Genomic DNA, 15,677 nt, shown 5'->3' with positions numbered 1-15,677 from the left:
TTTTAACATTCTTCATATAAATTGAGGAAATAATTTACGCTTCTTTAACATTTTTTGTATATATACAATTATATATGTGCATATTATACTTACATATATTTAATATTTAAGAGAATGATATTCATTTGAGTTAATAAATTATTAAAGATAAAGAGAATTGAAAGCAATTTACATATAATTCACTTAACTGCTTAAAAAAAGAAGAAATGGGTAAGAAAAGAAAATTGTATAAGTTAAAAGTACATGTCCTTTTTAGTAAATTAATAATTTTCTACATAATATATATATATATACAAACATAAATATTATTGTGACAGACACATAAGTTAAATAATGTTCAACCATTTTAAAAATTAAAAAACTTACGTTATATCCCAATTGGGGTGTTATTAAAAATTTACCATATCTGTACATCTTATTCCCTGATTCACAATGATAAAGAATTAAACAGGTTGACATGAATTTATGATAATTTTCTATATTTATGTACGAATATATAATTATTATTATGTCATATGTATATTATTGTCATTATTTACCAATACATCTACACTAAAATCACAAATTTTTAATTATATAGGTCAAGGATTATATGTATTTGGTATCCATATCAACAAAATAATATTGTTGCATGTAAATTTTAGGATTATATTATTATTTACATCGAAAATGTGCAATATCCGAATACAATTTGCCATATTTTGAACATTTTAAACTTTCATTTACATCATAGTTTTATCTATATATGAAGGTACATACCTTCGTGTAGTTTTTAGTATTGTAATTCTTAACATTTTGTTATTACGATTTTTATATTCATATTTATTATTATAGAATAAGAATGGTCTCGATATTATATTATTATGTTTTCTTGTCAATTATTTTGAGATATTTTTACATATCTTGTATATATTAGTATATACATAAGAATTACGAGAGAATATGTACATTTATATGTACATTTATGCAAATTGAATAATTATTATCCTTAACCGAAAAAAAAAATGAAATTTTCAAAAAAATAATAGTAAAATATTTAAGTAAAATAATGTTATGACCTATTGCTATAATACTTTGACCTATATGTACAAGAGAAATATTGTACTTTCAGAAATATTATCTGCTTATGTTTGTATACTGTGTTTAACAATATTTCAGTATTCTATTAAATTTATCGATTAACTCTTAATTAAAGATTTGCAATTTATATAAATTTAAGCTAAAGAGAACAATTTTTAAAGTAATCATTCGCTTAAATCTGTTTTCAAATACAAAAGGATATATGAAGATATTTTGTAGTATCAGTTTGCCTCGTTCAATCTACATTATTAGACGGTGAATATATTGAAAATGTTGAACAATTATTAGTGGATTTTATTAGAAAGAAAATTATTATTTTCCTGTAAAAATTTTCTGCTACAACAAATTGCTAAATGAGCTGACAAATTAAAAAACAAAAATAACAGGTTATATTTTTAATTCTTTAGACTCAACCAAACCATTTTTAAAAAGAATCTATTAAAATAATGAAAATGTTTATAAATTTACAAATATGCGCACACAAACTACTCATGTAGCATACAAAAATAAGTGATTTAAATGTTAATCCTTTCATGATTTTAAAATAATAAAATTTTAGTAATAAACCGATTACAATTGCTTTGCAGAATATACAAAAATTTTATAAATTATCCTTTAATAAAAAAAAATTTTTTAAATTTAATTCAAAATTTCATAAACGTATTTTTTATTCCCTTTCTTTCTGGATTATTTAAAATTAGAAACAGACGTCGTTGAATAAAATATCAAAAACTTATGCATCTGTCTTTCATGGACACGTTAAAATTAATTATTCCTTTTAATAATAGTGAAGTTAAGCTACCTGAAAAACTTATGCATGACTGAAAAAACCAAATGGAGTGAAGATAAATGACAGCTTCTCATAAAAGTGTAAATTACAATTTGCAAAAAAATTGTGGCAACACTTAAAAAAATAAACTACACGTAAATTCTTTAGATGATGTCTTGTCGTATTTTCTTTTGTTGGCAAAAATTTAAGGATTTCTTCTCCTTAGCTACTTATACACCTATGTACTTTCAAAGATAAAAAACGGAAACATTAAATTCTCGTACATCAAGCTTTAAATCTTCTATTCACTAATGATTGATGGATATAAAAAAAAATGTTCAAAAGTCATCTGAGTTCTATACTTTATTTTTTTTTTTTTGATGATTTTGTTTTATATTTCAAAATTCAATTTTCCTTCTAAATTTTCTTTTCAATTATTGACAGCGTATATACTTGAGTTAAACAAAAAGGAAAAAAAAAACTCTGTCATTTATTTTTACTCTTATTTGTAGCATAATGCATATGTGTATGTATGCATGAATGTACATATAAGTATAAACTGGGTATTTGTATAACACGAATTTAACAACTACTAACGACTTCACCGGAAGTCAATTGCGAATAAAAAATTTTCACAAATACTGCACATTACAGTCTATACTAAAAAGATTACCACATAATAAAAAAAAAAAATTTTTTTTTTTATTCTTTTCTTTTTATTTTTTATGACACTGACGACGATTTATTTTCCATATGATTGTTTTTACTTTCTTTTTGTTTTTTATACCAATCACATTTAATATGATAATAAAGAGAGTATTGTGTTCATGTTGAATTGCACATATTAAAATTTTGACACAAGAGCAGTGTTCCGATTATCGATTGACATTTAAAATATATGACGTCTATGTTTCTTTAGTACAACGTATTTAATTTTATAATCGATATATTGATTTATCGATTCTATGTTTCATACACTTAAGAGTTCACGGATGCAAATTTAATTGAATCGATTTTCAAACACAATTTATTGCTAGAGTTTGATTGTACGAATATATTTTTTGAAGTCAACTGTTATAAAATTAGTAATTTTACATTAGCATTATAAAACAAATATGTAAACAAAATATTGACGGTATTGTTTTGGTTTTCAGTATTTAGAATACTATAAGACATAAGATGTCTTATGATGGTTATGATAAGATGGTTCAACAAATAAATTGTATTATAACCAACATTATTATGTAATGTATAACAGTTTTCGGATACTAAATTTACATAATTAAATTTTAATTTTTTTATTACTTGGCATGACTTTTTAACACTTAGCCATGACTTGAATCTTTTAAAATATTATTTTCTCAATATTCTCAAATTTTTGAATATTTTTCATATATTCGAACTTTCTCGTTTTTCCGGAAACCCCTTGTTACAAAAGTCGAGTAACTCTGCTTTAATGTGTCAAATCAAGAATACCAAGAAAACATGTTTTATTTTCAGTTTTTCAATTTTGCTTTTGTTTTTTTTTAAATGCCATCATTTTGATTTTGTTGTCTTGTTATTTTAATGCTCCTTTATCGAAAAATCAATAACGCTGGGAACCAAATGCGAAAATGATTTTTCTTTTACTCAATAATAAAAGAATAAAAACGATGAAAAATTTATTTTCAATTTATCTTCTGCGATTGTAAAATATAAAAAAAATTTTTATGTTGGTTTTTATTTAACACATTATTACACCTATATCATTCATCATACAAGCAAGAAGGATGTATTTAAGAAAAAAAAAGAAAAAAAAAATCAATTGAGAGAAAAGTTTTCAAAACCATATGCATGCATATTTTATTCTAAAGGTTTAAAATGTAATCAAAATTAAGAATATGAAAATTGAATCCAGTAGTTTAGAAATTATTTGCGAATCGTTATTATTGCTCAATCCCTTTAGTAGAGATTGAAATAAAGTATAAAATAGCATAAATTAACAAGCATGCATAATTATTTGTTGTACTCCTAAATCAAAGCAAATTTTATATAACAAAATATTTCTATATACCATTTTATGATAACATGTTTCCAAAAATATATTAAATTTCGTTTGAATATGAATTATTTTATAAACTCCAAGTGCAAAATTCACAAAAGCAAGCATTCGATTTAAAGAATTTGTTATTTAAAGACCGGCATAGTATTCAATATAGCATATAGTCTGCTAAAACTGTTAAATTTCATTGGTTTCACACTGAATATTTCATCCAAAGCCAACTACATATTACAGTTTTTTTACATGATTCAATTCTATCGAAAACATTTTTAGAAAGATTAAAATATAGAAAAGAAAATGTAATCGATTGTCATCGTTACCGTTGAAGACTATAAAGTATTCATTCTAAAAATACCAGCTATTGTAATGAAATATTGCCATCGTTACCGTGTTATTATATTAATCATTATCAAGGTATAAGTAAATTAGCAGCTAATAGTTGCTTTCTCTGATATCATTATTTGTTTCTAATAAGGAGTGGTTTGCGTATTTCGTAAATCTTCCTTTATTTTCAAATATATTATAAGGATTCATTTACATTGTAATATTAAAATCACGCGGGGATCATCATTATAACAGCAGGTGGAGATATAGTCAAAACACCTTTTTAGTTGAGTTCTGTTTCAAGATTGATTTATTTCATTATTAAATAAATATTCTTATAATCTATTATTGTGTATTTATGTTCTCTGTATTTGTGTAAGCAACAATGTAAGTAACCAGTGTTTTCACATCAAATATCCTTCAAACATTTCGACCAGCGAATATATAGTTTGGAGGATAACCGATGTGTCAAACTGTGTGCCTAAAAAAATATTTTTACTCTCGTCATTGTACTTTGAATCTCATCTCATCACTTGTACACTGAAAAAAATTTTGTTACTATTTTAAACCAAAAAGTTTAGAATTTAAACTTAAAAAGTTTACATTTTAAAATTTATAGCTTAAAATTCAATATCTAACCTCTATAACAAATCTGTAGCCTAAAAAAAAAGTAATTTCGCTTTATGTACTAAATTTTTTTTTGAGCTAGCAGAAAATAAATTCAATAAATAACAAAAAATAAAAGAACTTGTAAGGAATTTATGAACTAAATTTAGTTAATTTCAATCATCTTGGAAAAAAAAAAAAAAAAAACAAACCATAAAAAAATTTTTCAACGTTTGTCGAAATTCACAAAATAAAGTCATAAAATAAGTGATTTTTCATTGAATATTCTCAATTTGGTTTTTTACCAATTACACTGTGTCTTCTTTCGTTCTTTATAAGGAATCACAAGAATATTCATAATTTCCGTTTTCAATATTTAAACACTATAATTTCCAATCTGATTCATTTGCTTATATCCTTGATTTTTTTTTTAATATTTTTTTTTTGTTTTGTTTGCTTTTCTGTTCTTTAGAACAGAATTTATTTTTTTGAATTATACCCGTAATTTTCAAAAACATTATATAATAAAATATATTGGCTGTTATGCTCAAAAAAAGCAAGTTCATATGCCAAAAGGAAAAAGATTACTTATAAATAATTTTCAATCTGCTCATAAGTCGTTCATGTATACTTAAAAATTTTGGAATTTTTCATTAAATCAAAAAAAAAAAATTGAAATTTAAACAATTTTAGGATTGGCATTTAAGGAAACTTCTTTATCATTTTTTCTCTTCTCCCTTAAAATTTTAAATTATTTAAGAATTTCAAAAAAAAAAAAAAAATGCTCTTCTAAATTTATACCCTCTTCCATTTGAGTTGTTTATTTTTGTTGGTTATAGAAAAAAGCAAAAAAAAAATGGAAAATTTAAAAAAAAAAAGTGCGCATATAATTTTTAGCAATATTTTTTTTTTTTATTTTTGAAAGAACATAGAAATTTTCAATTCATGATAACTTTTGGAAAACAACAAAAAAACAAACAAACAAACAATTTTCTAACATAAAAATCGTAAATATTAAAACAAAATTTTGTTATTTTTAACATTATGTACCTACATAATAAATTTATATGTATGTATGAATATAAAAGCAAAAACATACAAAAATGTACACGGCATGCCCCTGTACAATAATATGTACTTGAGAACGACAATAAAAATATGTTTACGAGAAAATCTTAAAAAAAAAGAAAGGAAAATGAAAAAAGCAAACACAAACACACCAGTAAATTCATCAGAAATAAATTATGATTTCAAATATTTGCCAGAATTTTTGTTTTCCTCTTTTTTTTTTCATTTTTATTTAAAAGCATATTAAATGAAATTGTTTTTATGTATGTATATATATATATATGGCATTAAACTAGAAATCTATTTATACAAGCATACATGCATATACATTAAATTCAAAAAACCAAACAAAGAAAAAAAAAAAAATAATTGAAAAAAAAAAATTTTCTCTTCCTTGAGAAAAAAAAAATTTTTTTTTAAAAATCTTTGTGTTTTCTATTTCTTTTTTTTCTTAGCCTTTTTTTTTTAGCTTTCTTATAGCTTATATTATTATTGGCACTGAAACTATACTTTAAAAATAATTTTTTTCACATCAAAATATTCTCATAAAGTAATAACAGAACCTTTTTTATTATATACGGTGATTTCTATATACATACGAGTATGTACATACACAATACATACATGCAAGAATTTATAGTACGTAAAGAAGTTCTTATGTTGTACACAGTGTGCTCGGTTTTTTTCAAAAAACGATTCGGATACACTCTACTTGTACATATTAAATTTTAATTGTGTATTGTTAAAAAATAATATTAACAAAGTGGTGAATAAAGTACAAATTATGTTGAGGTGTATAAAAATTAGAAACCATGATATATTTAAAAAATTTTAATTCTCACAACCGCATATACCCGAAAATTGCTATGATACCATTTAGAAATATTAAATTTAAGAGTTGCTATTTTTCTAATATAACAACTAATTCGAAAATAATTATTTTAGGAATAATATTTTAGACTGTTAACAAAACGTGTTTTGACACGAATTCAAATGGAATAATGCGATTTATAACCGAACGTAAATTACTATCGAAGGCTAACAAACGTTCGTATAGAACTATTCTACAAGTATATAAAAAATTTTTCAATATTATTCGTTACAGAAAAGCTTTATATCTTAAACTTAAGGTATAATAGTAATAAAAGCAAGTTTGCGAATCTGTATTTTGACTTATGTCATTGTTTTTACAAATATACAATATATACCATTATAATTTACAATTACGCAACGAAGACTACACACTGTAATTCATTGTCTTTGCATTACTATAGCAACTACCCAAAAATTATGACCCCCCCAAACAAAAACAAACACCTTGCACTTCTAAAATTTAAAATAAATTAAATAATATAGAAAATATAAATTAACGGAATAATAAAATGAAAAATTCATTATAGTGGTGGAAATATTTTTCAACAATATTAAATAGTATAAAAGTATTAAGGATGTATAAGGATCAAAAGAGTAATAATATATAAAGAGAACTCTTGAAAATCTGCCAAATGAAAGAAACAAATTTAGAACACATTTAAATAGAAAATGAAAAAGAAAAAGAGGAACAAAATAACCAAATTTATGAATTTTAAAAAAATTTTCGTCACAATTTTTTTGCTCTTTTATAATTTCTAAATCATAAAGTTTTTTAACCTTTTGAAAACCTAGTCATGTTTTTTTTTTTACTTTTTTAAAAATTAATCATAAATTATAGGTTTTCAGTTCTTACAACGTTGTTTTTTTTTTATGAAAAATTTTTGGCATACTCTACATTAGACATCTTATTTGGGTTTCTATTTAAGTTCTTAATTCAAATTTATGGAATAACGTTAAGGGATGCTGTTTACGTTTTCTTTGTGAAAAACTGTAAGCAATTTGAATAAAAAAGAACAATAACTGCATAGGTTTCCGCCATATAAAAGGAAATGCATTTACTTATTGCGTTTAATGGTAAGAAAAAAAGTTTTGCAGTTCAATGCATTTTATATTACAATACGAGCGTATAAGATTAGAATAGCTTGTAAATTGAGTAATTCAGATTTACAGTGCACCATAATGCCTAAGTTGTTATTTTTTTCTGTTTCCTAAGCTAAAAAGTCTCCTGAAAATTTATTTTTTGAATGAACTTGAAGTGGCTTCTCCTATAGAATAAAACTCACACATTCCCTCAGAGAACGCATCGATGTTTCTTCAATTTTTTCACAAATGTACTCGTCAATAAAGCTTTTTCTTCAACTCCACGTATATGGGCTATCAACAAAATCAGTTATATTCAAATCAACGTAATAGAACTGTATTCTCAAATACCCTGTTTACTATTAATTACTCAACAGCAATTCTTTTGTGGTTACTTACGCCCGAGTATTTTCATCATAATCAAGTTCGGAATTCGAAATTTCATTAGGTCAATTATGCTTTTTTCTGGTTCAGTATTATTATTATTATCTTCAAAATTTGATTCATTCCAATTTTCAATTTCATTAGCTAATATTTCAGTCTAATAAAAATTAAGAATTTAGAATATATAAAAATTCAGGATTACCACAAACTTATGAATTACGCCATTTTTTACATACAAATTCGATAACGTGTAATATTTTTTTTAAAAAAATTAACAAATAAGGTATGATGCTCATTAAAATAAGAGTATGCTCACGTTACTGATAGTTTGAGACAATAGTTTCCCATTTATTGAACCGAGCGTTAATTTAAGCGTGTGATAATGTAAGAGACTAGTATATTTGAATAAAGCACTGATAATCTTAATAATATTTCTTCATTAAATTATTAACGAGTCACATAATATGTATACAATTTTGGTAAATTCTCAAAATTTTTATATGTGTATGCAAAATACTCTGTGCTCACTTTACTCTGCATAAATAAATTTATAAAAAATTTTTTCTTATATTTTTCTTTTATTAAAATTAATTCTTTATAATTTCCAATTCTTCACAAAAATTTCAATATTCCCACTGTACTTAAAATAAAATACAATATTACAATGTATGTATGTATATTTAAGTTCCATGAAGAAAAAAAAGATTTCAAGGCCAAGGTAAGAAATTTAATATGGAAAAACAAAAACAAAAAAAAAATGTCATAATAAAATTTTGTTTACAAATTTAAGATTAAACAATAAAAATCTTGGTCACATTTTCTTTTTTTTTTTTGCCTTTAATATTAAACTTTTTATAATGCGTAAAAATAAGTTAAAAAGGGCAAAAAAAAGGATATTTTTTAAATGAAAATGTTTTTTTGTTTTTTTTTTTTTTGTTACAATTTGATCTACGAGTTTTAAGTTTCAATTTATTCTGACTTTTTTACAATAATAAAGAAAATTATAAGAAAAGAAGAAGTGCAATAAAACTTTACAGACTATTAAGTTTTATGTCATTTTCAACGCAGTATAATAGAGAGAGAGAGAGATATATAGGTGTGCTCTTACGAAGCCCACCATTAAAGTAAAATATTTCAAATATTTTAAAATGGTTTTCAAGTTAAAAGAATTAGAAATTAAATACAAGTTTATTTTTGTTATGCCATTAAAGTCAAAATTATTTTCAGTCAAAATTATACAATGGTAAAAAGTTTTTCTTTTGATAATATTGTCAAATTCTTTAATATCAAATAAATTTCAAATTAAATGAAAGATTACTTTTTCAAAAATTTTAACTTTAAAAATCGATATATTATAATGTTGGTAAAACAATTCCAAAAACCCTCCATTCTCTCTTATTTCAATAGAATATTATGGAATAATAAAAGAAACCATTATGCAGACAGCATTTTCTCAATAAAATTCTTGTCTAACATTTTTCGCCTAATTAAATTTTTGTTTTATTATTATTCTTTCAATCTTTGTTATACTCTATAAGCATTTTCAATGGAAAAGGCAAAATTCAATGATAAAAGTATAAAAATTTCTACTAAAAAAAATCTTCATTCTTCTTAATGCTCATATAAAAATTCGATCGTAACATTTTTTTTTGTCTTCTTATTTTTTTTTTCTTCGAAAATTATATAAAATCCTAAGCAGGCACGTGAAATGACAGAAAAGAATTATTACATTTAATTCTAATATACTCCTACATCTTCCTATATAAATATATTGCGTATATACATATAGACAAAAGCAGTAATTCTATTAATACAGATCATTAATTTTAAAATTTTGAACACCAATACATTAAAAACAAATCAAAAAAAAAAAAAAAAAACAAAACAAAAAGGAAAAACATGAAAATTTCGGATTTTCAAAACATTTTTACACCAAATACATGGGTAGAATACATAACATAGCTGATTATTTTATGCCATGTTCTTATTTAAAAGGTGTATATATAAGAGTTTAATGATTTTCTAATGATTCAATAAGGATTTAAGTAACAATGTTAGTATAAAATTAGATTATATAAATTTACTCATATAAAACGAAATATATAATCTTGATTTCATGGAACTTTTACGTATAAATTTATAAAGAATACAATAATCGTGTCTCTATTTAATAAAAATTACACACAAAGAGAAAATTATTGATTAATATTTCAAAATGAAAATTGAACAAGTTTTTAAAGGAATGAAAATCGAAATACTGCAAAGAATATATTAGTCCTCTTAACCAATATTAACATAGAGGCATGCAATTAAAAATGTCAATTAAGGGGCACATTAAACAATGATTTTTCAATCAATTCTCATTTCGCAAGGTTTTCAAATTGCTCTATGAGTTCCAGAGAATGAGAGATTTCAATTATTAAAACTGAATTTAGCGAACAAATTTTTGGAAAAAATAAAATTTTAATAAGTTTTTGTGCAAATTATTGATTAGATCTACTAAATTAATATTGTAATATTGAAAAAAATTTAAAATTTTTAGAAATTTTTATGCAAAATCATTTTTTAAATTAACTTCAAATTAGAAAAAAAAATTGCCGACATTTTATACTTTGTTATTATTTTTACCATTTTATTTGATAAACAAAACACTGAATGGAATTTCATTGGACTATTTGTTAAAATTTCCTACAAAAGATCTTTCAAATTTAAATTTAAATATTTAAAAAAGAGTTTTGGATAAGCTATTAACTTTTTTTGTGGAAGATTGAACATTGGTACCTAATTAAAAATGATTTGAATTTTTTCAAATCTTATCGTTTCAATTTTCTTCGTTATAATTTCGATATAGGTGGGATAGTTATTGATGAAACTGTCGTCTAATAACATTTGTCATCTTTTGATGATTGATTGCTCTTCGGGTCCCGATGAGTTTCCTCCTATTGTTTCGTGAAATTATGTTTCGAGTTACTGATAACTACGTCTGTTGGCCAAGTGATATTTATTTCGCTATACTAAATTCTTATATTAAGCAATTTGCTTGATAGAAAAAGGAAAGCAAAAATAATATCATATTTAATCGGCCATTTTTTATTTTTGCCGTAAAAAAACTTGCTATTTTTGAATTATTAAAAATATTTGGAACTAAATTTTGTTCTTTAGAATATCTTATAGGAGACTAAATTTATAGTTAATATAAAAATAGTTCAATTACTATTATTGATTTACTAATTTGTATGTTTGGGCCGCACATCCTTAATAGAAAAATTTTTGCAATGAATTCCATAAAACGCTTGGTATCACAAATTACCCAGGAGTATTTTTTACTTAATTAGTGTTCATTCTGATATGGCTTTCAGTTCCTGTTGCATCGGTTACTGAAGTCACGGAAAATTTTTCCCAATTTCAATTTTTTTTTGCTGTAACAATATTAGTAGAGAACAAAATCATCGTCAATATTTTGAAAAAAAAAAAACAAATTTTATGCCTGATACGCATCGTCCGGTGTTAAAACACTTACATACAATTATAAATCAATAAAATAGTAGTTCTTTAAGAATCTTTAAAATTTTATTTATTTAAAGAAAAAAGCATATTTTTTTTTCATAATTTTAAATATTTATTTTGTGTTTTATTTATGAAAAAAAATTTTCCTTTCCGCATTTTACTATGTACTACAATATATTTTTCAATATTTTGTTCATATTACCATTAGATGGCACACTTAAAATATTGCTCAAAGCACACGCCATCTATTACTTTATATCGTAAATATAATATATATATATGCATGTATATTTGTTGTATAATGTTTATACAAAAAAGAAGGCTCAGCGTTTTACTTTTTAGTAAACTCTCTTTCAAAAAATATTTACATTATATTTTTCGAAAGAAAAAAAATAGAAAATAAAAGAACCAAAACCATTCTCTTTCTTCATTTTTTTATTACATTAAATATGAAATAAAAAAAAAAATTAAATATAAATAAATTTTATATAAAAATTCTTTTTCAAATTTTTTCCTCCTTTTTTTCTTGTTTTTTTTATAAATACGTCAAAATAATTGAAGAATATCCTTAAGAAAAGCTTTAAGGCCATAGTAAAAAGGAGCGAAAAATACAAAATAAAAAAAAAATAACAAAATATTGTAAAACACTAAAATACCGTAGACAGACACAAAAATAAAATCAAAGGAATAATAGAAACTGGAACAAAAAACAAATAAAATAGACCTATAAAACGCTACAAGGATTTTTTATTATATATATATATAAATAAAAGAAATTCTCTTTAATTCAGTTTAATATTAAATTAATTTTTAGATTCTTTAGAAAATCAGCATTTCTCTTGTTTATATAAAATATTTTTACTTAAACAAAAAAGTTTCTTTAAATTATTTTAATGACTACTTTTGTCCTAGTTGAAATTTAATTAAGCTTTTAAAAGTTTTCGCTTTATGTTCATTTTTCATCACTGAATTATTATGTACTTACACATGTATAATAGTTTTTAATATTTTATAATAAGGTTGCAAATTACACAAGGCAATAAAATTGAATAAAAACGAAAATATGGCAAAAGTGAGGTATAGCAACTATAAATTGCCTGTAATAGCAAATTTAAATTACCTAATTTTTGAAACGAAACAAAATGTTTTACAATTTAATTGAATATTAATTTGAAATTTCCGCATTATATGGGACACAATTTACATTATTCGAATTTTATGTAAAATAAATAAAAAACAGAAATAATCGTAAAATGACAATGTTAACATGTAAAATTTTCACCCGTAATAGGAGAATCGATATTATTTACAGGATAAAAAAATAAATTACAAGAAATACATTGCAGTAGGTCTCATATTGTAAATAGTCCTTAACTTTATAGAATATGCACCAAATACATATTAAATAACGAGTAAATTCAAATGTGAGAAAACCTAATTGAAGAGCTAATTTCAGAAAAAAGGAATACGAGTATGGTCAAAATGGTTTCACAGACTGGAAATTCTAATTAAATTTTGTAAATTTTGTTGGAGCGTACCTGTATATTATATTATTTAACTACAAATTATTGACAATTGTTTCTGAAATTATTGGAATTTTTTCATTGTAATCCTTTGATCACCTTTTTTCAGTTGAAATTTCTAAAATACTGAATATGTTTATATATATATATAAACATAAAAAATAAATATCGATGGTATAAACAATATTATTTTGTTGGATAAATAGGTACTTTTCCAAAATAACATCAATCTGGCGATCATGTCCTTCAGGTAAATCACTTTCATTTGCAAATGACAGTCTTATGCTCATAAACCAGGTTTCAAGGCGTTCATTGCTTTTTTCTTACCTGTTTTCCAATTCCTACATCAAAATCAGTATTTTTTAAAAAATAGTATTTATAAAAGCAAAAAAAAAATAAAAAAAATGGCAATCACTTGTGCTAGCAGCAAAAAGTATTGGAAACCATGACCTTCGGAAATTGTGTGCAAATGACATTCCGGGAGAGTCTAACAACTGCCCGCAGTAATATTGTAATAACTTTTATGTATGAAAATAACTGAAGTTGCAATTCAACTAGCTTTCAAAAAATATTATCGATGACTGGACGACACACTAATAATATTTTAACAGTAATTTGTACCTTTGACCCGTTTGTTTTCTGAACAAACCTTGATAATATTATTACATAGGTTGTAAGACATAAGAAGCAATGAAGTTAGTCATGTCTAATTTAAGGTACAAGAACTGGCAATGAGCCAACAGCGCGCAACATTGCATAAGAAGTGAAACGTAGTGTCACGCTCTAGACAAAAAAATTTACAATTTGTTGTTTTTTACCGCATGTTGAATTTAATGGGGTACTAGCACTTGGTAGAATTAGGCAGACTATTGAATAGAAGCAACGTGAATTTAATAACCATCAAATTAAATATTAAAATAAAATTTATGTTAACGTAATTAAATTTACATTCAATTTTAAAATTTTTCTAAAACTCCTGTTGTATAACAAATTTTATATAATATAAAATGATATTAATAACAAGGATTCAATATAAAAGTTAATAAAAATGGAAATATAATTCTTTTATGAACAAGTAAATAGTAAAATTCATAATTCTATATAGCAAGGAAAATGACATCAAATAACAAATTGTTCATATTTATCTATGTATGTATGTAACAATAACTTCTTTTTTTGGCATATTTACCTTACCATTAAAGAGTCTTTATGTCGAATACAAAACAGGAACAAAAACATCCAAGACAACTCAAAATTTAATAAATTTAAGATAGCTATTGAATATTTCTATTTCTCCTTTTTGTCGCCGCTCAATGCGTCTTATATATAATACGTGTTTTAAGATGTTTAACAGAGAAACTCAATGCTTTACAAAGAGACTAATAATTTGCTTTTTTTGTTTTTTATAACATTTCTATTGTAGTTACACCCTTGATTTGTTTTTTTTTTTTTCTTTGTAGACATAATTTGCCTTCCTCCCCCCTTAAAAATTTTATTTAATGTATAAATACACTATGATATACATTTATTATAATGTATGTATATATACAAATATTTATTTTGACATTTTACTGACTTTAATATAACGGATATAACATATTCTCAGTTGAATGGTCAATAACATCTAAAGTGACTTTTAGATTTCGATTATAAGAAAGACATAACCTTTAAAAGCCAAGTTAATAGAAAATGAAAATCAAATAAAAATAAAAAAATAAGAGAGGAAAATGAAAAAAAAGAGAAAAACAATAACAGCTGTGGGAGAAATTATTAAAGAGGGAAGGTTGATTAGGAGAACAAGGCTAAGAAAATAAAATACGAAAAAAAAAAAAATTTTTTATTATATTTTTTACCCTGGTGGACAATCATTATCATTATTTTCCGGCTCCATGGGCATTTAATTCACCCTCACTTTTTCTTTAATATTTTATTTTTTCTATTTTACTCCTTCAACATAAAAATCCATATACTTACTTAAATACATACGTACTCCTACTTTATATGAATAAACACATACATACTTATGTATTAATGTAGATTTTATATCTATGTATCTGATTTTATTATTATTGTAGGGAGTCCTTCAATATTTACGATTTTATCTCATAAAACCAATACAAAAAGCATTAATCTTTCTGATTGATTGTTGAGTCAATAATGCCAAAATAAATCACAATCTTCAACATGGGGCAAAAATAAAAATTATACAATTTTAATATTTACATTTACATACATACATGTATTTGTTTATATATTATGAATGTATGAATCTACCTAAATACGTATATATTAGATAAAAAATAACAAGTATATATATATGTTTATGCAATAAAAAAACAATGAATGAGAACAAAAAAAAAAATAACATAGAAGAAAATATATAGAAAATATTAAACAAAAAAAAATAGAACAATAGCACAGT

The 15,677-nt window shown here is 23.5% G+C and overlaps 1 protein-coding gene across 1 annotated transcript in view; it reads left to right on the top strand.

Moving 5' to 3' along the window:
- Positions 1–206: 206 nt before the first annotated feature.
- The window catches only part of LOC129614055 (immunoglobulin superfamily member 10-like), a 112,643-nt gene continuing 97,172 nt past the window's right edge, over positions 207–15,677 (top strand). The window contains exon 1 of the mRNA XM_055528441.1: positions 207–210. Coding sequence (XP_055384416.1) covers positions 207–210 — 4 coding nt within the window. The remainder of the gene's footprint in view (positions 211–15,677) is intronic.

Source organism: Condylostylus longicornis, unplaced genomic scaffold, assembly GCF_029603195.1.
Source record: "Condylostylus longicornis isolate FDR11 unplaced genomic scaffold, ASM2960319v2 ptg000100l, whole genome shotgun sequence".
Lineage (NCBI taxonomy): Eukaryota > Metazoa > Arthropoda > Insecta > Diptera > Dolichopodidae > Condylostylus > Condylostylus longicornis.
This window is presented reverse-complemented; position numbering and strand designations above follow the sequence as displayed.